At 43.2% G+C, this 24256-nt stretch overlaps 1 protein-coding gene, 1 non-coding gene and 1 pseudogene across 4 annotated transcripts; all 3 read right to left on the bottom strand.

The window, feature by feature from the left end:
• Positions 1-1387: 1387 nt before the first annotated feature.
• Positions 1388-23570, bottom strand: Prxl2c (peroxiredoxin like 2C). Of its 3 annotated transcripts, none has more exons than XM_042278638.2 (6): positions 23263-23567; positions 23037-23105; positions 19731-19784; positions 19463-19568; positions 8938-9069; positions 1388-2165 (listed from the first exon to the last, which is right to left on the bottom strand). In XM_042278638.2, exons 1-6 carry the CDS (start codon positions 23452-23454, stop codon positions 2107-2109), a joined length of 612 nt encoding a protein of 203 aa, XP_042134572.1. In that variant the 5' UTR covers positions 23455-23567; the 3' UTR covers positions 1388-2106. The 3 variants fall into 3 exon arrangements, with proteins under 3 accessions (XP_042134572.1, XP_006981796.1, XP_015855778.1); XM_006981734.4 differs by lacking the exon at positions 1388-2165 and adding an exon at positions 4183-5772 and having other exon boundaries at positions 23263-23560; XM_016000292.3 differs by lacking the exons at positions 1388-2165; positions 8938-9069 and adding an exon at positions 4183-5772 and having other exon boundaries at positions 23263-23570.
• LOC121829871 (U6 spliceosomal RNA) lies at positions 3071-3171 on the bottom strand (annotated as a pseudogene).
• LOC121829958 (U6 spliceosomal RNA) lies at positions 8603-8705 on the bottom strand. The gene has a single exon (XR_006072997.1). It is a non-coding gene; the product is annotated as a U6 spliceosomal RNA (small nuclear RNA).
• Positions 23571-24256: the final 686 nt, after the last annotated feature.

The following is a 24256-nucleotide window of genomic DNA, read 5'->3' on the forward strand; positions in this document are numbered from 1 at the left end:
ATTGGCATATTTAAAATGATTTTCTAGAAACAAGTTTGGCTTCTGTAGGTGCTTTCGTCAACTCTCATTATGATGAACAAGACTAGTCTGTACTTTCTGGAGCTGCTGTGGAGAACTCTAGAGCAGACCTCTGCACTGCTTCAACTGACTGCAGTCCCAGGACTTTCCAATTCCTGTGAAACAGTTTGCACTGTGCAAAGGGACACTTGTCATTCATTTATTGAACTCTTTCGTACTTTCTTTTTGAATGTAGCCCAGCCTGGTCTCATACTATGTAGCTGAGGATGACCTTGAACTTCTGATCCTTCTGCCTCCATCTTCCAGTGGTTGAACTACAGGGCTGTGCCACCATGCCTGGGCCTATGCAGCACTGGGGATCTGAGCTTCATGGACGTTAGCCACTCTACCAACAGAACTGTGTTCCCCAGCCCTCTTTTTAAAAATTACATTTATTTGTTTTTGTGTGTGAGTATATATCAGTGTGTAGTCACATATGTGTGCCTCAGCGTGTGTGTGTGTGTGTGTGTGTGTGTGTGTGTGTGTGTGTGTGTGTTGGGGGACTGTCAGAGAACAACTTGCACTACTTAGTTCTTTCATTCCACCAAACAGGTCCCAGGTATCAAACTCAGTTCATCATGATTTAATCTTAGCACTTGGGAAGCCAGGGTAGGTAGAGCTATGTAAGTTTTAAGTCAGTCTAATCCACATAGTGAGCTCCAAGCCAAACAGGGCTACACAGTGAGATCCTGTCTCACAAAACAAAAAAGCAAAAACTACACACACACACACACACACACACACACACACACACACACACTTAAATATATATATTTTATAATTTTCTATTTATATTTTATATAAATATATATTTAAATGTGTGTATGTATAAAGGATTTTTTTTTCTACAACTGCTTTGTTTTCTGGGATCATGTTGTGTGGTGGTATGAATGAGAATGGCCCCTATAGGTTCATATATTTAAATACTTGGTCCTCAGTTGGTGGAACTGTTTGGGGAGCAGGGGGTGTGGCCTTGTTGGAGGAGGTATGTCACAGGTGAGGGCTTTGAGGTTTCAAAAGCACATGTCATTCCAGTTGGCTCTCTGTCTCACTGTCTTTTTGTTTGTTTATTTTTGTTTTCGTTTTTTGAGACAGGGTTTCTCTGTGTAGCTTTGGAGACTGTCCTGGAACTCACTCTGTAGCCCAGGCTGGCCTCGAACTCACAGAGATCTGCCTGCCTCTGCCTCCCGAGAGCTGGGATTAAAGGAGTGAGCCACCACCGCCCGGCTCTGCCTCACTGTCTTAACAAGTGACCTCTCAGCTACAGCTACAGAACATGCCTGCCGGCTGCCGCTGTGCAGCCCTGCCATGGCAGTCACAGATTCTAACCCTCTGAACCTGTGAGCCCCATTAAATACTTTCCTCTATAAGTTCTTGGTCATGAAGTCTCTTCACAGCAATAATAAAGAAACTAAGACAGCCTCTCAGATATGCACACTTTTGGTTTGTTTTTCACGGGTGTACATGGTAAACACAATGTCCTCAACCATTTCAAAACAAAACAAACAAGATTCACTTTGCCTCTAGGGATGGACATGTTAGGCCAGCATTCTATCATGGAACTACATACATACCCATGCCCTAAAAGAAAAATCTGAGCATGATTTTTTTTCCCTAGTGCTGTAGATAGAACCTAGGGTCTTACACATGCTAAACAAATACTGTTGTCGTTGAGCTACAGGCCAACCTGGTTTGTTTTGTTTTCCTATTAGCTGGATGCTGCTGTTTCCAGGGCTTGTGGGCTTAATAGACCTTGCTTCAGTTTTCTGAGTAGCTAGAACTGCAGTTTACTTGACTGTTCCTTGCTTTCAGCCATGATTTTCAAAATTTGTAGTCATCTCATCAAGGTTGTTTCCACAGCAGTTCACTGCAGAAGGCTCCCAGTGAATTCCTTCCTGGGGTCTAGGCCCATGGAGAGAGCTGACTGTTCTGAGAGGGTGCAGCCCATGGGTCTCATGCCCCACGTGTGTGTCTTCAGAGGGTTTCATGCAAGGGTTGTAGTTGAACTCTACTGCCTGGTGTTTGAACTGGCCGAAGAACAGTTTTCTCCTAAGCTGAGAATGAATTCCTGCTTCCTGGGTGATCCACGGCTTCACACATTGTCTTCCCTGTGAAATGTGTTTTATGGATGATGGTTATAACAGTAATTCCATACAGCGTGCAGAGTGTATAGGTAACACCTGGTGAACACAGCACCACAAAATGCGCTTTTGTTTCGCTTTTCAGTGGTGCTGTGTATGAACCCAGTGCCTTGAACACGCCAGGCAAGTACTAAGCTACACTCCCCCACCCCAATATTACTGTTTTATCTACAATTTCTACGGTTTTCACAGAAAGGGATTTCAGTCCTAGTATAATCATGACTTGGACCTGGGAGTATGTTTATATAGTTCAGTGTGCATTGCAGATAATTTTTTTTTTTATTTTTTTAGACAGGGTTTCTCTGTGTAGCTTTGCGCCTTTCCTGGAACTCACTTGGTAGCCCAGGCTGGCCTTGAACTCACAGAGACCCACCTGGCTCTGCCTCCCGAGCGAGCGCTGGGATTAAAGGCGTGTGCCACCATCACCCGGCCAGCAGATAATTTTATAACACACACACACACACACACACACACACACACACCACACAAACTAGGCTGGTCCTGGGCTCCAGTGAGTGATCTGTCTCCCAAGTAAGTGGGACTATAGGTACATGCTACTTGTGGTGGTTTGAATAACAATAGTCCCCTATAGGCTCATATATTTGAATGCTTAGTCACCAGGTAATGGGACTGAAAGGATTAAAAGGGTTAGGAGGCGTGGCCTTATTGGAAGAAGTGTATAACTGGGGGTGGGCTCTGAGGTTTCAAAAGCACATAAGCCCAGTCTCTCTGTCTCTCTGTGCCTGAAGATACAGATGTAAAGTTCTCACAACACCTATGTGCCACCATGCTCCCTGCCATGATCTTCTGAGCCTCTGAAACTGTAAGCAAGCCCCCAATTAAATGCCTTTTTTAAAGTGCAGAATTCTACCAAAAATATGGAATGCTTTACAAATTTGTGTGTTATCCTTGTGAAAGGGCCATGCTAATCTTCTCCATCAAATTTTAGTATATATGCTGCCAATTCAAGCACTTAAATGCTTTTTTTTTTAAGAGTTGCCTTGGGCAGTGATGGCTCACATCTTTAATCCCAGTACTTGGGAAATAGAGGTAGAGGGATCTCTGTGAGTTTAAGGTCAGCCTGGTCTACAAAGCAAGTTTCAGGACAGCCAAGGCTGTCTCAACAACAACAACAACAACAACAACAACAAAGAGTTGCCTTGGTCATGAGGTTGCTTCACATCAAAATAGTGATTAAGACACCACCACACCCAGCTATTGCCTTGGTAGTACATGTATTTGTTTGGGTGGCAACCATCTGGAATTTTACCTCCCTAAAGCCATGTAAATAACATTTTATATTTGCAAATATATAAATTTTTGTTAAAACTGGCAAAAAGGGATCTGGTTATTACTCTTTATGTTCATATTAGAACAGGCTGGGTGTGACAGCACATACCTGTAATCCCAGCACTTAGAGGTTGTGACAGGAGGATTGAGAATTTAAAACCAGCCTAAAGAGGGCTGATGTTTTAAGATTTATTCCTTACATTTGATGTGTATATGTGTATGTATCAGAGTACATGTTCACCATGTGTATGCATGTGCTGATGAGGCCAGATAGGCATTTGTGAGGAGCCTGATATGGGTGCAGAAAAACAAACCCAGACCTCTATAAAAGGAACATAGGATCTTTACATCTGAGCCATCTCTCCATGGGCTAGAGAGTTCTAAGTCAGCCTACTACATGGTGAGGCACTGTTTTCCTTCACCCCCAAAGAACTCCACAACACACAAAATATCCCAAACAAAAAACAGCAAAAAAAATTTAATTTTGAATTCTGAAAATTCTCATTTTTATTGATTTAACATGACTGTTCATATATACTCATGTGAAAATACATTAAAATAGTTTTGTGACTTAATATGCTTTATATGAAAGTATAAGGTCATAGTAGTATTACAGTTGCTATGGATTACCAACATTTTGATTTTGTGATAGTATGCATAAAAATTTCTGGGACAATTTCTTAGTTGAGTGGTATTTGTGTGTGTGTGTGTGTGTGTGTGTGTGTGTGTGTGTGTGTGTGTGTGTGTGTACACTGCTAGGGATAAAATCTAGAGCTGCACACATTCTAGGTGCCTTGTTATAGATATTTAAATATTTAAAATATGGTCAGCACTGGGATACAGCTCAGTGATAGAAGAATATGTGTTCACATGCATGAAAACTTTGGTTTTGATCCCCAAGCGCAGCCCCTAGGCCAAATCAAGTATTTCCCTCAACTCACTTAATTCCACCAAAACAATCCTAGTGCAATAGATGTGAGTGTGTGCTGACCAGGCCCTCTGCTATCTCTGAGGTCTTATTTTCATTGACCAATGACTCCTCACATGGGAGGCGACCACTGTCACCTGCATGGTGTTGGAGTTTGATGCAGGCAGGCAGGCATTTGTCCTTTCATGCCTGCCCCACCCCCAAATCAGCCGAGCTTATAAGAAAACATAGGAAATACAGAACTTGGAAAGCCAGCAGAAACACCTATAACCACACCACACAGACACACACACCCCTACTGGCAGTGTTGTGCTGTGCTTACTATCTTTTCTCCAAGAACATAAAAAAACCACACGTATATGTGGTTACACTGTTTACAGAATTTGATAATCTGTTCTTGTTTTTTTTTTTTTTTTTCACCTACTAAGTAAAACTGGTGAGTTGCCTTCCCCCTTCCATTAACTGACTATTTTTCTAAGGCTCTTCCCCATACAGCTCAGGATGCACTCCTGTTCCCACTTCTCAGTGTTAGGATTACAAGCCTGTACCATCATACCTGGCCCATTCTTACCTTCCCTTCAGACACACATGCATATATGTATGTAGTTTTATAAGATTTATTTTTTCCTTTTTTTTTTTTAATGTTTTTTTGAGACAGGGTTTCTCTGTAACAGCCCTAGCCATCCTGGAACTTACTCTGTAGAACAGGCTGGCCTCAAACTCACAGAGATCCGCTTACCTCTGCCTTCCAAGTGCTAGGATCAAAGGCATGTGCCACCACTGCCCGGTGATTTATTTATTCTTATTTTATGTGTATGAGTGTTTCCCTACATTTATGCCTGTTTACTACATGTGCACCTGGTCCCCAAGGCCAGAAGAGGGTGTTGGATTCCTTGGAACTGAAGTTACAGATAACTGTGAGCCATCCTGTGGGTTTTGGGAACCAAACCTGGGTCTTCTGCAAGAGAAGCAAGTGCTCTTAACCACTGAAAAAATTTTCCAGTCCTCCTTCTAATTATTTAGTTGCCAAAAATATTTTATTGAATGGATAATTATAGAGGCTATAAAATTTAAAATGCCTATCCCATGTTTGACAACTGATGGCTCTCAGCATAGAGTTCTATAGGCACATGAGCTTTGTGTTTTCATGACCTCGTGAAGCCATGATGCCTGGCATTTTGGTTCATGTTTCAAGGGCCCATTCACAAGTGGAAGATCCTACGTGAAGTCACACATGGATAACTGTAGGTCTGCTCATGAAGTTCACAGGCTGAACTCCCACAAGCTGTAAAACAGAGTTTATGGGTTTGTGATCCAACCTATTCCTGTCTCGGTGCACAAAGTGGATGCTGTTACCTAGAAGAGAACAAGGACAAAAATGCTGAGGGCAAATGACGCACTAGTCTTTAGATTTACTGCTTACCAGGATCAAGGAAGCCTTTCAGCTCCTAATTAGTCCAAAGGGAAAAATTAATTACCTGGAGTCCATCATATTCCCTATGTAATGCCACCATAATTCTGCATTATGGCAATTAACCACGACAAGGCAATGGTTGAATAAGAGTGTTACTTAACACGTTATGAGCTCCGAGGGGACAGCATCCTAAATTATACCCTTCTATTCAGTTTCATCAAGTATAATTAAATAAAACAACCAACCAGACAAGCAGAATCTGGAACTAACATAGGTATCAGCTGGGAAATTACTTCTATTTCCTAAGCACATGAACTAATAAATTATTTGCTTCAAAAATTCGCTTCTGGGGCTGGTGGGGGGGCGGTGCAGTATTCATGAGGATCTAGGTCATCCCTAGCACTGCCAAAATAAAAAAAATAGAAGGAAAGAAAAGCACTGATTTCATAGGATGTTTTATAATTAAGCTAAGATGTTAGAAGAGAAGGCAGAAAGCCAACTAGCTACAGTACACCCAGACATCCACAATTCTATCCACTCAAGTTATAATTTATCATATACGTCCTGTTTGTTCCACCTTGAACTAAAAAACAGAATTTTTGTTTGTTTTAAGACAGGATCTCTCTTATAGGGAGTGACATTATTTGAAAGGATTAGGAACTGTGGCCTTGTTGGAGTAGGTGTGGACTTACTGGAGGAAATATGTCAACAAGGGTGGCTTTGAGGTTTCAGAAGCTCAACCTAGGCCCAGTGGCTCTCTTTTCTTGCTGCCTGCCACACCAGCTGTAGAACTCTCAGCTACCTGGTCTCCAGCACCATGTCTGCCTGCAGGCCACCATGCTTCCTGTCATGTTGATAATGGACTAGACTTGAAATGTAAGCCAGCCCCAATTAAATGTTTTCCTAAATAAGAGTTGCCGTGGACATGATATCTCTACAGCAATACAAACCCTAAGACAATGGCCAAGTGACTCAGTGACATGAGCTGAGGAACCAGGTAAAAACCAACAACCTCTTCCAGGTCTTGAATGCAAATTAGTTATTCAAAAATATGGGTCTGGAAGACTGGGGTACAGCTCAGTGACAGGAGCATCAACACAGTACACAAGGCCCTGGGTGAAATACCCAACACCACGGAGAAAGAATATGGGCTAGTGAGACGGCTCAGGGGGTAAAGGCACTTTACACAGGTTGTTACCTGTGTTTGATCCCCAGGACCCCACATCACGGAGCGAGAGAACAGACTTAAGTTGTCCTCTGACTTTCATATGTACCAAGACACATGTGTCCTGCTCCCTATGCATGCATGCTCACACAAACACATGCACATACTAAACAAAGAAATGCAAAATGATTGATTAATCCCAGCACTCAGGAGGCAAGGACAGCAGATCTCTGGGAGTCTGAGGCCAGTTTGCTTTGCAGAGTCAGCTCTACGTCAACTAGGGCTGCACATCAAGAACTTGTCTTAAAACAAAATTTTGAAAAGGCAGAGGCAGATGAATCTCCGTGAGTTTGGGGCCAGCCTGGTCTACATAGTGAGTTCCAGAACAGCTAGAGATACCTAAGAAGACCCTATCTCAAAAAAAGAAAAAAAAAAAAGCAGCAAAGAAGGGAAGTGATGGAAAGTGGGGAGCTCCAAGCTGAGAGTACAGCCCTGCCCTAGTGGGCTCAATCCCCAGCACCAGAAACAAGCTTCCAAGTGGTTCAGTAGCATTCTGAGTAAATTTATAGAACTCAAAATGGGCTCATTTATTTACTTATTTATTTATTACTACTGAGCCCAGGAAGCAATGCACCTGCCACCGAGTTACAACTCCAGCTCCAAAAGGCTTTAAAAAAATTGATCTAAATTTGTGAGAGATGGGTAAAATAGTGCCTGCTGTAAAAAACCAAACACTCAGTCAAAAGCAGTCCTTTCAAGAGTCTGGGATTTATATAAGTGTTAATTTAATAATTTACTAGCAGGTCCAATTTTAAAGAGGCAGAAGAATGAAGAACCACCTGCCTATGCCACAGTGACTTTTTGGTCTGTTATTGCAGAACCTGAATGTGGAGAAAGCTAGCTTTCCACACTGACTAGGGTGCAGCCAGAGGCATCTCTGGCCCAGACACAGTCACCGCAGTTGTTGAAGGCTGTGGCGTACGGCAGGTCCCACTTCGGAATGGGCTAACCCCAGTACTGGCTTGCTTTCCAACACTGTGTGGGGCTCCCAGTTTAGTTAGTAAAAATAAAGATTCTTTTATTTAAAAAAAAAAAAATTGAGCTCTCCAAACTTGAGCAACAAGTGTCTTTACCTGGGGAGCTATCTGGCTGGGCCCCTATCGAACTTAGTTCCATAACTTTATTCATATTCTCATCCATATTAACTGTCTGTATGGGTTTTTCTTTCTTTCTTTCTTTTTTAGCCCTGGCTGTCTTGGAACTCATTCTGTAGACCAGGGTGGCCTTGAAATCAGAGATCCACCTGCCTCTGCCTCCCAAGTGCTGGGATTAGGTGTGTACCACCACCACTCTGCTTTTTTGTCTGTTTGTTTTCCTGCCAGTAATTTTTTTTAATGTGTTAATAAGGACACAGATTATCAAAGTGTAGAGCTTGTTTGGTGAATCCTCATTCTCATTACATTTTCTGGTCAAATGTAGAGAGACCCACTCTGGAGCATTCCTATTCCTTTGGGCCAGACGGCTTTGTTGAGCCTGGTATCACTGTGCACATCTGGATCCCCCATTTCCTTCATGGTAAATTTCCAGATTTCTTTGAGTGCCCAAGGAAAAATATGGAATACTTTGCAAATTTGCATGTCATCCTTTGTGCAGGGGCCATGCTAATCTTCTTTGTTCCAATTTTAGAATATGTGCTGCCAAAGTGAGCACTGAACTCCTTTAAGGTTTATTTTATTTTTAATTATGTGTCTCAAATCCCTGCCCTCACTCTGTAGTGATGAGGACCCTCATCAAACACAGACACCTCTGAAAATGAAAGATGCTCCTTACCAAAGCACGCCACCGCATTAGGCCAGGCATTTTCAGTGTCTGTCACATAAGAAAAGTGGGTGGCTCTGAGACTGTGGAGGGCACTGAGACACAACCCATCCTTGATGCTCACCTGGACCTAAAATGAGGGTTCCGCCTTGCTGAGCTGGGTCTCCTTGGAAGTCAAAAAGTGGGCCAGTGACTGCTCGCCACAGGCTCTGAAGGCTTCCCGAGAGCAGGCTGGACTTTATGTGGGGGCTCTGTCCTGAAATATTGAAAACTGTCTTTAGGTATCATTTTATATTCCAATAAGATATGATGTCAGTCCTAGAAATAGTGGAGAGGGTGCCTGAACTGGCCTTCTTCTGTAATCAGGTTGGTGACTATCCTAATTGTCTTGGAGAGTCTTCATCCAGTAACTGATGGAAGTAGATGCAGAGATCCATAGCCAAGCATTTGGCTGAGCTCCTGGAGTTGCTGTGGAATAATCCTTTTTTACACTATAAATATGTATTACTTTCATTGGTTAATTAAAAGCTGGTGGGCTGGTAACTAGGCAGGAAGTTAGTTGGGAAAGCCAAACAGAATGCTGGGAAGGAGAAGGGTGGTGTCAAGAGTCGCCAGCCAGATGCAGAGGGAGCAGGAGATGAATGTGTTGTGCTAATAAAGCTACCACCATGTGGCAGAGCATAAATAAGGAATATGGGTTAACTTAAAATGTAAGAGCTAGTTAGTAGTAAGTCTGAGCTATTGGCTGAGCACTTATAACTCATATAAACCTCTGTGTGTTTATTTGGGATTGGGCGGTCAGGACAGGAAACATCCATTTACAGGGAGTTTTGTTGAAGAGAGAGGAAGGATTGTACAAGCTGGGGGGTGGGGAGGTGGGGGTGGGGGGGTAGGTCAAGGTCATGACAGGGGAACCCACAGAGTCAGCTGACCTGAACTCATGGGAGCTTACCGACTCTGGACCAACAGCTAGGGAGCCTTCATGGGACCAACCTAGGCCCTTTGCATGTGTGTGACAGTTGTGTAGCTTGGTCTGTTTATGGGGCTCTTAGCAGTGGAATCAGGACCTGTTCTTGGATCAGGATCTCAAGATCCCTGGCACTTGAGCTAGCTTTGGGGAACCCATTCCCCGTGCTGGGTTGCCTTGCCCAACCTTGATGCAGGGGAAAGAGCTCGGTCCTGCCTCGACTTGATGTGCCTCTCATGGGAGCCCTGCCCCTTTCTGAATGGAGATGGAGGAGTGGTGGAGGGGTAGTAGGGAGGTGAGGAGGGAGGGGAAACTGTGGTTGGTATGTAAAATAAATGAAAAGAAAAAAAAGATGTCAGGTTTTTTTTTTTGTTCCCCCCCCCCCCCCCCGGAGCTGAGGACTGAACCCAGGGCCTTAAGCGCTCTACCACTGAGCTAAATCCCCAAGATGTCAGTTCTTAAATAAAACATTCTTTAAAAATAAATACTTACTTTAAATTATGTATGTGTCTGTATTCATGTGTGATTGCCTATGTGCATGCTGTGCCCATTGGAGGCTAGAAGAGGGCGTTGTATCCCCTGGAGGTCAAGTTATAGGTGGTTGTGAGTACCCAGGGTGAGGACTGGCAACTGAACTTGGGTCCTTTGCAAGAGCAGTGTGAGCTCTTAATGGCTGGGCCATCATCTCTCCAGCCCCAGAATGATTCTGTATTGGGCCCCATCATCCTTTCCTTATTCTTCAAAGGAAAGCATAGCCCTGGACTTTTCATTTATCTTTTTTCTTCCTTGAAACAATGGCTTAACCTGCCACTGACACTTGTTCAGGGAGTCCTTTTTAGGACAGTGTAAAACATTTGGCAACATCCTTGTTTTATTTTTTCTTTTTTTCCAAGACGGGGGTTTCTTTGTATAGTCCTAGATGTCCTAGAACTCACTCTGTAGACCAGGCTGGCTTTGGACTCAGAGATCTGCCTGCCTCTGCCTCCCAAGTGCTGCGATTAAAGGTGTGTGCCACCACCGCCTGGCTAACATCCTTGTTTTCTGCACCTGCTAAATGCTAGTAACACTAGTCACTGAGCTGGACAACCGAAAATATCTCCAGCAAAGGACAAACATGCTGGGAGGGGGTGATGTCTCTGCTGAGGACATTGTCTTAAAGGAAGAAGTGATGATGGGCCTGGACCATCTGCTACAGAGAACATCATGAGGAACGTCTCAGATTTGTACTACCTCTATCTTAATTCCCATGTGTACTTGCTTGGTCCTTGCTAACAGACAATCATGCTCTTCCCCAGGACACACTTTGCACAGGTTGTTAAATGATGGTCAACACTGTTTCTTCTTCCTGGGCCCAGGACTAGGTTACCCTTTCCAGTTTCCCTCACATTAGCTGTGGTAATGTTCTAGTTAGTGGGTGAAGTGTTGCTTCTGGGCCACGCTCCCAAAACCTCCAAGTTCTTGGAAAACTTGGATTGGAAATGACAGAGCCCAGGAAGGCAGGGGCTGGGTCTCAGAAGTGCTGCTTGATGCCTGTCATCTACTTCTGTTTTCACAGTGACTGATGGGTCTGCTCTGTGACTAATATTCCTGCTCCCATTGAGCTGAGAAACTCAGTCTCTGCTCATCTTATAACTATTTTTCTCTTATCCTTGCCTTGTTTATGTCTGACTTTAAGCTTTAAATTTTGATGACTGTACAGAAAAAACACCCAGACTCAAACTTACTTTCCCCTACAGCTTTCTTCTGACCCAGATCAGTTTGACTCCAGCTACATGTAGGCACCTTTATCTACATGCCAAACAAGCAGTAACTCAGTGGTGACAAAATCTACCTGAAGATAATATCAGATCAGACAGGTGAAAGGCTAAGTTTCAAGATGATCTTAATACTTAATACAGATGCTAACTGCAAGCCTGGGTTGTTTAATTTTTTAAAATTGTATTTATTTTATGTATCATGGGTGTTACATATGTCTGCATACCAGAAGACTGTAACTGGCTATAAAGTGGGATTCCCATAAGCCCTTTTGGAATATAATGAATTTTCTTGAGTGACTCACAGAATTCAAGTAGTCTATGATGGTTAATTTTAATTGTCAATTTGATATGATCTAGAATCATCTGGGAAGGGAATCTCAGTGAAGAATTGTCTAGATTAAATTGACCTGTAGACCTGTTTGTGGGAAATTATCATGATTAGTGTACCCACTGTGGGTAGTACCATTCTCTGATTAGGGGATCATGGATTATGTATGAATAGAGAAAGGAGGATGAGCATTAGCATGCATGCATTAACTCAAAGCTTTCTGCTCTTGACTGTGGATGTTATGTGACTGGCTGCTGCAAGTTCCTGCTGCCTTGACTGCCTTCCTGTAGTGATAGCCCACAATCTAGAACTGTGAGCCAAGTAAGCCCTTTCTCCCTTAAATCGCATTTGGCAGGATGTTTTATCACAGCAACAGAAATGAAGCCATGACATTTAGCATAAAATATAATCTTAGTGGTTTAATTTTTTTAATTTTACTTTACTTGTATGGTCATTTTGCCTGCATGTACATCTGTGCACCATGCACATGCAGTGCCCACAGAGGCCAGAAGAGGGCATCAGGGCCCCAGAACCAGAATTACAGATGGTTGTGAGACACCAAGTGGATGAAGGAATGAACCTCTGTCCTTTGGAAGAGCAGCCAATATCTTAACCACTGAGCCATTTCCCCACCCTAATTGGTTTAGTTTTTTAATATCCTAAGAATGACTCTCAGAGTTATGCTTTCCTTACAAGGAAGAACCTTTCAAAGCATTTTATGAAGTGAAGAGATGGCTCAGTTCCCCGCACCCCAAGTAATTCACAATAGTCTGAAACTCCAGCTCCAAGGGATCCAATTTCCTCTTCCAGTCTCCATAAATGTTGTGTGGTGGTATTGTGTTCCCCAAAATATTGTGCACGCTAATAAACTTATTTTGGGTCAGACAGAACAGCCACAATATTAAACATAGAGGATAGGCAGTGGTAGCACACGCCTTTAATCCTAGCATTCCAGAGGCAGAGATCTACCTGGATCTCTGTGTGTTCAAGGATACAGCCAAGCACGGTGACTCAGCCTTTAATCCCAGAAAGTGAGCCTTTAATCCCAGGGAGCGGTGGCAGAAAGCAGAAAGATATATAAGGCATTAAGACCAGAAACTAGAAGCTTTTAGCTGGTTAAGCTTTTAGGCTTTGAGCAGCACAGTTCAGCTGAGATTCATTCTGGATGAGGACTGAGAGGCTTTCAGTCTGAGGAAACAGGATCAGCTGAGGAACTAGTGAGGTGAGGTAGCTGTAGCTTGTTCTGCTTCTCTGATCTTCCAGCATTCACCCCAATAACTGGCCTCAGGTTTGATTTTATTAATAAGTACTTTTAAGATTCATGTTACAATGCTGCACATGGTACATATAGGCAAAATACTCAGACATCTTTAAAAATTACTTTATAAAATCTTGCCAGGCAGTCTACACACACACCTTTAATCCCAGCACTCAGAAGGCAGGGGCAGGTGTATTTCTGTGAGTTTAAGGCCAACCTGGTCTACAGAGTAAGTTCGAGGATAGCCAGGGCTACACAGATAAACCCTGTCTCTCTCAAAAAAAAAAATTACTTTATAGAATCCAATATTTTTCATTAAAAATGTGTGTATTTGCCAGGTGGTGGTGGTGAACTCCTTTAATCCCAGCACTTGGTAGGCAGAGGCAGGTGGATCTGTGAGTTCGAGGTCAGCCTAGTCTACAGAATGAGTTCCAGGACAGCCAAAACTATACAGAGAAGCTCTATCAACAGTAACAAACACAAAAGTATATATTTATTTGCTGTGGATATCACTCTATATAAATAAAACACTGATTGGCCAGAGACCAGGCAGGAAGTATAGGCGGGACAAGGAGAGAGAATTGGGGGAACAGGAAGAAGGAGGGGGAGACACTGCCAGCCACCGCCAGAACAAGCAGCATGTAAAGATGCCGGTAAGCCACGAGCCACATGGCAAGGTATAGATTTATAGAAATGGGTTAATTTAAGATATAAGAACAGTTAGCAAGAAGCCTGCCATGGCTATACAGTTTATAAGTAATATAAGCGTCTGAGTGATTATTGTATACGTGGGTTGTGGGACTGTGGGGCTTGGTGGGACCTGGAGAGAAGCTCTCTAGCAACATTTATTTATTTATTTATTTAGTGTGTATGTATATAGAGAGAGCATATGTGTGAGTGTGCATACATATATGTGCAATGAAGTGAGTATGGAAAATGGAGGAAAACTTGTGGGAACCATCTTTCTTTCTACTATGTGGGTTTTAGAAATCAAATTCGGAGTGTAAGCTTTGCTGTAAGTTTCTTTACCCACTGAGACATTTTGATGACCCCAAATCTAATATTTTCTATTTGAGAATACGATATCTTAACTATAAACCCAAAGATATATACATTATACTATATAATTATGCATAGGCATATGTATTTATTTGGCATAGCTCATATTTATATACTGTAGATTGTAAAAGTCTTAATATAAATCTGTTTTGACATAATGCATATTATATAACAGTATCACAGACAAAGCTATATAAAATGATACATACTGTATGCTATATGAAATATATTTAAATAGAGGGAGTGGAAAACAAGTTGCAGTTATTCTCTCATAATTATAAAATACATTTGGTTTGGAATTAACTTATTTTCTTTACATTTCCTGTCTTGAGACAAGAAATGTAGTGTCACATAAGTGAAACTCAAAGACCTTTTGTTTTGTTTTGTATCTTTTGTTGTTGTTGTTTTGTTTTTTTGATAGAGGTTTCTGTGGTGATATTTTATCTGTGCTCTAATAAATAAAGCTTACTTGGAGATCCGAAGAAAAACCCAACCACTATATTAAACATGGAAGCCAGGCAACGGTAGCATATGCCTTTAATCCTAACATTCGGGAGGCAGAGATTCATCTGGATCTATGTGAGTTCAAGGTCACACTGGGAACAGCCCCAGACATGGTAACACACGCCTTAGTTAACCATAAAGGTCTGGAAGTTTGTACAGACAGACAGAAAGTGACAGAGCTGGGCATAAAGAGGAAGTGATGTAGCTGGGCAGAGAGAGGGAGTGAGATGGCAGGGACAGAAAGGATATAGGCCTGGGTATACAGGATGTGGCTCTCTCTGGAGGCTGAGGAGTTGGTGATGTGAGGCTGGCTGTGGCTTGTCCTATTCCTGTGATCTCAGTTTTTACCCCAATATTTGGCTCTGGGGTTTTTGTTTGTTTGTTTGTTTTGTTTTGTTTTTAATTAATAAAACCTTTTAGCAATTCGCCTTACAGGTTTCTCTGTGTAGCCTCAGCTATCCTGGAACTCTGTAGACCAGGCTGGGACCTCAAACTCAGAGATCCACCTGTCTCTGCCTTTCAAGTGCTGGAATTTAAGGTATGTGCCACCATCATCTGGCTTGTTTTGTTTTACAAGACAGGATTTCTCTGTGTAGCCTTGGTTGTCCTGGAACTAGTTTTGAATACCAGGTTGGCCTTAAACTCACAGAGATTCCCCTGCCTCTGCCTCTCAAGAGCTGGAATTAAAGGTGTGCACCACCATGCCTGGTTTACAAACACATTTTACATGTGGTAAGACTGTTAACGCACATGAAAACCGTGAGCCCAACCCTGAGGCCTGTGATCCTACACCAGTAGGTGAAAACTGAGTGCTGGCTCATCAGTTTTAGTTGAGTTTAGGTTGCAGTCTTACATCAGCAGTAAGATGGAACATGGTGTCACACACTTTTACTCCCAGCACTAGGGGAAGCAGAGGCAAGAGGATATCTGTGAGTTTGCGGCCAGCCTGGTGTACACAGAAAGTTCTGGGCCAGCCAGGGCTACATTGTGAGACTGTCTCAAAATAAGAAGCATACTAAAATAAAACCACCAGCAAAAGAACATGTCAATCAGGGGATAGGTGCTAGGGAGACCACTCATGATAAGAGCACTGGTTGCTATTCCGGAGGATCCAGGGCTAGATTCCCAACACCCACATGGTTTTTCATAAACACCTAGGGGATCTGATACCCTCTTCTGGCTTCTGTGGGCACTAGGCACCCATGTGACATACTTGCAGGCAAAACACTCTTATTCATTAATAATGATAATAATAGTAAGCTGGGCGGTGGTGGTGCACGCCTTTAATCCCAGCACTCGGGAGGCAGAGCCAGGCGGATCTCTGTGAGTTCGAAGCCAGCCTGGGCTACCAAGTGAGTTCCAGGAAAGGCGCAAAGCTACACAGAGAAACCCTGTCTTGAAAAACCAAAAAAAAAAAATAATAATAATAATAATAGTAATAGTAATAATAATATCATGGCACATCTGCTTCACAAGCAGCTCCTAGCCCCATCTCTAGTAAAGCCTCCTTGGCTGAGTACATCTTTGTCACCATCACTGGCTTTGGCTTAGCCAGGTCTTGTTCCTCCTCCAAACATTTTGTGACTCCTTCACTTAGCTGCCACAAAACACCAGAGGATTACCCAAAGATAAATCCAAACTCTGAGTCAACCTGAATTCAGTGTGAACCAGCCCAGCCTATCCAGGGCTAGTATGAGTGCATACTAGTTTGGCCAGAGACAAGTACCTGCATGTCTTCAAATGAGTGTAACTTCCTGAAGCTTTGGACATCTGCCTTTGTCTAGAGCACCCCTTCCCATCCTCACTCCACCAGCAGCTGTCATGGTGAGCTGGGACTTCACCTCCAAAGTCAACTGCCTCCAGACCCTTCTCTTTCACATTCTCAAAACAGGCATTTGTCCCTCCTGCATCTCTGTGGTGACATTTTATCTGTGTAGCCCAATAAAGTTTATCTAAGGATCAGAGAAAAAGTCAGCTATGTTCTCACCACTTGGAGATCATCAGCCAAAGAGACCTACTTCCTGTATGCCTTTCTGTTCTGCTGTCTCATTTGCTCTCTCCACCCAGCTACATCACTTCCTCTTCCTGCCCAGCTCTGTCATTTCCTGTCTGTCTGTACAGACCTCCAGACCTTTATGGTTAGTGCTGGGATTAAAGGTGTGTACCACCCATGCTTGGATCTGTTCCCAGTGTGGCCTTGAACTCAGAGATCCAGACGAATGTCTGCCTCCCGAGTGATAGGATTAAAGACCTGTGCCATCACTGTCTGGCCTCTATGTCTAATCTAGTGGCTGTTCTGTTCTCTGATCCATAAGTTTTATTAGGGTACACAATATATTGGGGAACAAATGTATCACCACACATCTCCTCCATCACAGGCCTCTAAGCTGCACTGAAATCCCTGGAAGGCAGAGGCTGTCCTTTATCATCTTTCCTCAAGCAGTATCCAACACATGGGTGTCACAATAAGAACACAGTAATTGTTGAGAATGACTGACTGGAATCTGACTTCTCATATCTAGTATTTCAGAAACCAAGTCTAGCCTACAAAAAGACAAACAGGTTGATTCAGCTGGGCTTGATGATGAATCCATCATCCCTGCACTCAGGAGGCACACAGCAGGACCACAAGTTCAAGGTCAGACTGGGACTACAGAGGAGACCCAATCTTAAAAGTAATGGACTAGGTTGTTTGGCAGAGGTCATCTCATGACAGTGTAATGTCCAGGCAGTGGCATGGCTACTGTTCACTACTCGTAGTCAGCTCTGTAGTGAGAGGGGGAGGGCAGAGATATGATACAGCAAGAAGGGGATGTGAGTAAGTTCAAAGACACAAACAAGGCCAGTGCAAGAAGAAAGCTATGACTGTTAAGGATATTGGGGTCACTAAATAGAACCTCTGGCTCTTCACAGATAGAGGAATGCTGCTTTGAGGGTAGGATCCCAAAACTAGAGCCTCAGACTTGTGAAAATGTAAATCCATCTGAAAGAAGAGCCTGAACTGACAGTACTACTGAGGGGTTCTCTGTCCAAAAACAACTGCTCAGGTGTCTGCCCAGGTTAACAACTAAGATTCAGGTCATCATCACTGTTGTAGAAGGGGGCCACTCTGCAATTTGAGCTGGTAGAGCTACACAGCATTGCCTATGTGGTTTTGTGGACACAAGAAATGCAGAAGTTATGAGACTGTGATAGCTTGTACCAATGTCCCACAGAGCCACTGGGGCCAGGCAATGTGTGGCAGTGTCACATTCCCTGCAAGTAGCTTGAGAGGCCATTGCATAGAGTTGTGAAGGTGAAACTTGGTTGCAATGGGAATCCCAGGATACTAAAGATGCCAGGACTGTGGGACATCTGCTAAAGAAGGCCTCAAGTGGTAGTGCATGCCTTTAATCCCAGCACTCAGGAGGCAGAGTCATGTGGATCTCTGTGAGTTCGAGGCCAGCCTGGTCTACAGAGTGAGATCCAGGACAGGCACCAAAGCTACACAGAGAAACCCTGTCTCAAAAAACCAAAAAGAAGGAAAGCCTTAGGCAAATAAATGAACACATTTAATTAATATCAATAGATAGATAGATAGATAGATAGATAAAAAGCAAGCCTCAGGCATGGGGTGGAGTCAGCTCAACAGAAAGGCAACAGGTGTGCAGACAGTAGAACCGGATGGGTGGGGCTGCCTAAGCTTGTTGGAATACAGAGGAGTCCACCAAGACTTCCAGATCTGAGACACGGAATTGCAGGATTTGGTTCTGGTCTTTCCTTGCTGTCCTGTTAGTTTTTGTCACCTTGATACAAACTCAGACATATCTGGGAAGAGGGAATCTCAACTGAGAAAATGCCTCCATAAAATGGCCTGTAGGCAAGTCTGTGGGGAATTTTCTTAATAAATGATTGATGTGGGAGGGTCCATCGCACTGTGGGTGGTATGCCACCCCTGGGTAGGTGATCCTAGGCTGTCTATTAGCTTTCCTTTCTTTCTGGGAGTGTTTACTCTGTACAATTGTATATTCTAAAATTAATAAAATATGTAAAATTTAAAAAAATTTTACAGGGAGCTCACAGTTAAGGGTCTGAATCTCAGAAGAGCCTTTGGGTTTCTTCTTCTTCTTCTTCTTCTCCTCCTCCTCCTCCTCCTTCTTCTCCAAGATTTATTTGTTTATTATGTACACAGTGCTCTGCCTACATATGTCCCTGCGGGCCAGAAAAGGGCACCAGATCTCATTACAGGTGGTTGAGAGCCACCATATGGTTGCTGGGTTTGAACTCAGGACCTCTGGAAGGACAGCCAGTGCTCTTAACCTCTGAGCCATCCCTCCAGCCCTGGCCTTTGGGCTTCTGAACAGTGTTGATACCTTAGATTCCCTTTGCTAAGAATTTTTTAAAAGATTTATTTTATTATTTAAAAAATAATATGTAGGTGTGTGTGTGTGTGTATGTAGGTGTGTGCGTATGTATGTAGGTGTGTGTGTATGTAGGTGTGTGTGTCTGTGTGTGTGTATGCACGTGCAGGAGCCCTTGGATGCCAGGAGAGGATGTCAGATTCCTCAGAACTGGAGTTACAGGTTGTTGTGAGCCAATATGTTGGTGCTGGGACCTGAACCTAGGTCCTCTGCAAACGCAGCAAGTGTCCTTAACCACTGAGCTATCTCACCAGCCCCTCTGATGCCTTTTTTGTCACAGCAACAGGAAAAGTATCAAACATAGCTTCGCTAGTCACATATGCCCTAGTGTGAGAACACACAAGTGCTTGAGACAATTGTATGTGAAACGTCTTACCTGAGGAGGAAATTTCTTCACCTCTTTTCATTCCCAATCTTTTATAAATTTCTCTCTCAGGATCAACATAGATTTCATGAGAATATCCAGTTAGTTTGCAGAAAGGCTAAAAAAAGAATAATTGGAATTTCTGTAAGAACAATGGAAAGAAAAGTAATGGCAATCCAGCTTTCCTCCAACAGATACTACGCCAATGGGCTCAACAAATTCAATTTTTGTATCTGAAACATATTTAACATGCTGGTGCCTCAGTTTGCTAGATAGTTACCTCAATATGATGGTATGATGACTGTCCAATCACTATGAGGGTTACATCTGCTTCCTTTGGGAGAAAGAGGGACAAGTACATATTATCAGAAAGTATGTCTTAAGAACTTTCCCTAAAGCAATTCTTTTGTTTTGTTCTAATGCCACCTATAGGCTTCTAGAAGAACAGAAAACAACAAAATTGCATGAGTAGAAAGAAATATATGGTACAATATGTGAGTAATTCAGATGATTTGTTTTCTCTATGTAAGAATTTCAAGACTTAAACAATAAACATAAAACTACTAGAAGAAAACACAAGGAGAAACTCAGTATATCACTGTTTGGGCAATGATTTGGCTCAGACAGTAAAGATGCTACCATGCCTGATGACCTGAGTTCCATCTCAGGGACCTACATGGTAGGAGAGAACTGACTCCTGCAAGCTGCCTGACCTCCACACATGTACATATAAATCAATAAAGCATAGCAATGAAAAGAAACATACAAAGAAGGTTGTGCTATTCTATACAGCAAAGGAAACAACAGAGAAAAGACACAACCTACTAACTGGACTAAGAAAACCCATGCGAATTATGCACTTGTCAAGAGATTTAAATCTATGCTCTGAATTCAAACATAGCAAGAATACAACCCGGTTTCAAAAATGGACAAAAATGGGCTAGGGATCAGGACTTGTCTAGTATGCACAGGGTCTGGATTTGATCTCCAGTAATGAGGGGGCTAAGACTTAAATAGTCAGTTCTCAAAGGACAGAAGACATACAAACAGCCAGTAGCTATATGAAAAATTCTTGGGCTGGGGAGATGGCTCAGTGCTTGCATGGGGATTTGAGTTCTATCCTCAGGATTCATGCAAAAAAAGCCAGTGCAGCTGCATGTGTTGTAATCCCAGCAATGGGGAGGTGGAGACAGGTGGATCTGGGGCTTCCAAAACAGTCAGCCCATTCAAATCAGCAAGCTCCAGGCCAATGAGAGATGCTATATAAAAAACAAGGTGATTCCAGGAAAGGCGCAAAGCTACACAGAAAAACCCTGTCTCAAAAAAAAAAAAAAAAAAAAAAACCCAACAAATAAATAAATAAGTAAACAAATAAATAAAAAACAAGGTGAATGGCACCTGAGGAACAACACCTGTGGTTGACCTCTGGCCTCCATGCACATGAACTTGTACACACATGCATACAAATTTGTACACTCTCAACATAAAAAATATTGATCATCACTAATCATTAGAGAAATGGAATATCTCTTCACCCCAGGAGAGAGTAAAGAGGTAAAAATGAGGGCATGGAATGAAGACAACCCTTGCATGGTGTTGATGAGAATAAATTAGTACAGCTGTTATGAAAACAGTACACAGGCTCTTCAAAAAATTAAAGACAGAGCTACTACATGATCCAGAAATGCCACTGTTGTTATACATCAAAAGGAAAGAAAATGCGCATGCAAAGAGACCCCACACTTCCATGTTCACTGCAGCACTATCAACAGCACCTAAGACAAGGAAATGCATAAAGATAAGTGTGGTATCCCTATGAAGTAGTATCCAACCATGGAAAAGGAGTTGGTTTTTTTTTTTTTTTTTTTTTTTTTTTTTTTTTTTTTTTGTCATTTGTGAAAACACCAAGGACATTATGCTAAGTGAAACAAGCCAGGAACAGAAAGACAAGTACTAGACCATTCTACTTATGATACCTATGGATTCAAACAGTCTAACTCATGGAAGTAGAGAAAAAAACACTGGTTATCACAGGCTGGGAGAAAGAGCGTGGAGCATACAGAAAATTGTTCAAAGGGTACAATTTCAGCTAGACATGAGGAAGAGGGATCATTTTAGAAATTTACTGTCCAGCACAATGACATAGTGACTGTCTATTTCAAAATCACCAAAAATACATCTACTTTAAAATTTCTTTGTATTTTGATAGCCTGGTGTGGTAGCTTGAATCCACCTTGAATCCCAGCACTTGGGAGGCAGAGGCAGGCAGATCTGTGAGTTCGAGGTCAACCTGGTCTACAGAGTGAGATCCAGGACAGGCACCAAAACAGACAGAGAAACCCTGTCTCGAAAAACCAAACCAAACAAACAAAACCCAACAACCCAAAAAACCATCACCAATGAAAACACCACACACACACACAGAATGGAAATGCAATCAGCCATAAAGAATGAGGTCATGATAACTGCAGGAAATGGGTGGAAATGGACATCATCATGCCAATTCAAAGAAGCCACATAAGACAAATGTGGTGTTTTCTCTCACATGCAGAATATACGTTTAGATTTATATGCATGTATTTATGTAGGGTATGAAAGTAAAGAGGAGGCTAAGAGGATAGGTCTAGGGGTAGGAGGGAATGAGAGGGTAAAGGAATATAAAGACATGTTTCAAGAAAGCAAAGGAAAAGATCAGTGTGGCTCTGGAGGAAGAGAGAAGCAAGAAGGGGTGGCAGCAAATAAGAACAAAGTATTCATGTATGAAAATATCACAACAAGACCCATTTGTATGTTAAGTAAATCAACAATGTCAATAATATTAAAAATGTTAGGTTGATGTAATGCCTTTACATTGTAAAGATGCTTCAGAATATTGTAAACAAAAGGAATAGAAGGACAGGCAGAACAGGTAATTTTGTTCTCATACATCCTAATTAATAAATGTGTGGTGAAAATAAATCTGTTTTACAAATGCCCAGTGTCTTCCACTCAGATCTTCCATCCACATCTGGATGTCTTCCACTCACATCTTCACATCTACATTTTCACATCTTCCCACATCCACATCACATCCATATCTGGATGTCTTCCACTCACATCTTCCATCCATATCTGGGGACTGAGGAAAAACAGGGTCAAGGAACTTGCAACTTATGGGCAAATACAAATCTGTACTTTTAAGATATGTCAACATTTTCCTATAATGAATAACTATTTGGGTTATAAAATTAAAGGGTCAAAAATATCAGGCAGTTGAAGCCTGTGTTTTGTTTTGATTTTGCATTTTTTGTTTTTTCTTTTTTTGTTGTTACTGTGTTTTTGTTTTTGTAGCTTTGGAGACTGTCCTGAAACTCACTCTGTAGCCCAGGCTGGCCTCGAATTCACGGAGATTCGCCCGGCTCTGCCTCCCAAGTGCTGGGACTAAAGGCGTGTGCCTGCATTCTTACGCAACATTTGGGTTTGACACAGGCAGCTTACAGGTAACAAAAATTATGATAGTACGTTCTCAGGAGGGCATGGAGGAGGGGACACCCACTCACAGCTCACCCCATCGCACTCGCCACTGCCGCTCACTCAAGAAACTTACTTGGAGGAAGCTCTTGGGGATTTTGGCCAGATCCTCGACGTATTCTTTACAGACGTAACACAAGAAATGCTGAAAGGCAACAACGTATAAGAGCACGTCAGCAAGGCAGCAGCCAGGTTTCACAAGGTTCAGGCGCTTGATTCCGGGCGAAGTGCTGCACTCACACTGACCCAGGCGCTGGGCAGCCTCCGGGAGGCCCTTCCCGTCCCGCCCCACCGGTGCTCACCCTCACGAACACCACCACGGCCCGCCGCTCCCGGAACAGCGCGCCGAACGTCACCCGTCTCCCGGACGCGTCCAGCACCGGCAGCTCCGCTACGGCATCTGCCAGTGGCTGCCCGCGCTCTGTGTCCGAGCCGCTCGGGCTCAGGACCCGACCTGCGCAGCCGCTGACCTGCCGCGTCACCGGCGCGGCCATAGCGGAGGCGGGAGACCGCTCAGGTCCACCAGGGGCCGCGGGAGGCGCGGCCAAGAGGGCCGAGGTCGAGCTGAGGTCGGAAGCTGGGCCACACCGGCGGAGGCGGGGTCACAAGGGTGGAGAGGGGCTGGTTTTTCAGGAGGCGGAGCCACGCAGGGCTGGAGTGATCCTTAGGAGGCGTGGCTACGGGGGTTGGGGCGGAGCTACGGGAGGCGGGGTGTGGGTGTGGCCAAGGGAGTGGAGTGTGATTATGGGAGGTGAGGCAGTGTTAGTCCCTCTTTTACTGCCTACCAAACTTCCTAGCTAAAAAGGGTCTGGAAAGATAGATCAGTGATTAAGAGCTCTGGCTTCTTTTGTAGAGAACCAGGATTCGGTTTCCAGCATCCACATAGCAGCTCACAATTGTAACTCCAGTTCCAGGGTATCTGATACCCTATTCTGGACTCCATAGGCACCGTTCACAGTGCCTACTGCTCTTGCAGAGATCCAGAGTTAGATTTTTAGTACCCACACCAGATGTTCACAATTGCCTGTAACTTCTGACACCCTCTTTGGGGATGCAGGCATCTGCACTCAGAGAGGGAGAGGGAGGAAGGGAATTAAAAATAGAACAATTCATTAATAAATTTAAATTAATAGACAGGCGGTGGTGGTGCACACCTTTAATCCCAGCACTCGGGAGGCAAAGGCAGGCCAGTCTCTGAGTTTGAGGCCAGCCTAGTCTACAGAGTGATTTGCAGGACAGCCAGAGCTACATAGAAAAACCCTGTCTTGAAAGAATAAATAAATAAAATTTAAATTT

Source organism: Peromyscus maniculatus, chromosome 5 (genome assembly GCF_049852395.1).
Source record: "Peromyscus maniculatus bairdii isolate BWxNUB_F1_BW_parent chromosome 5, HU_Pman_BW_mat_3.1, whole genome shotgun sequence".
Taxonomy (NCBI): Eukaryota; Metazoa; Chordata; class Mammalia; order Rodentia; family Cricetidae; genus Peromyscus; species Peromyscus maniculatus.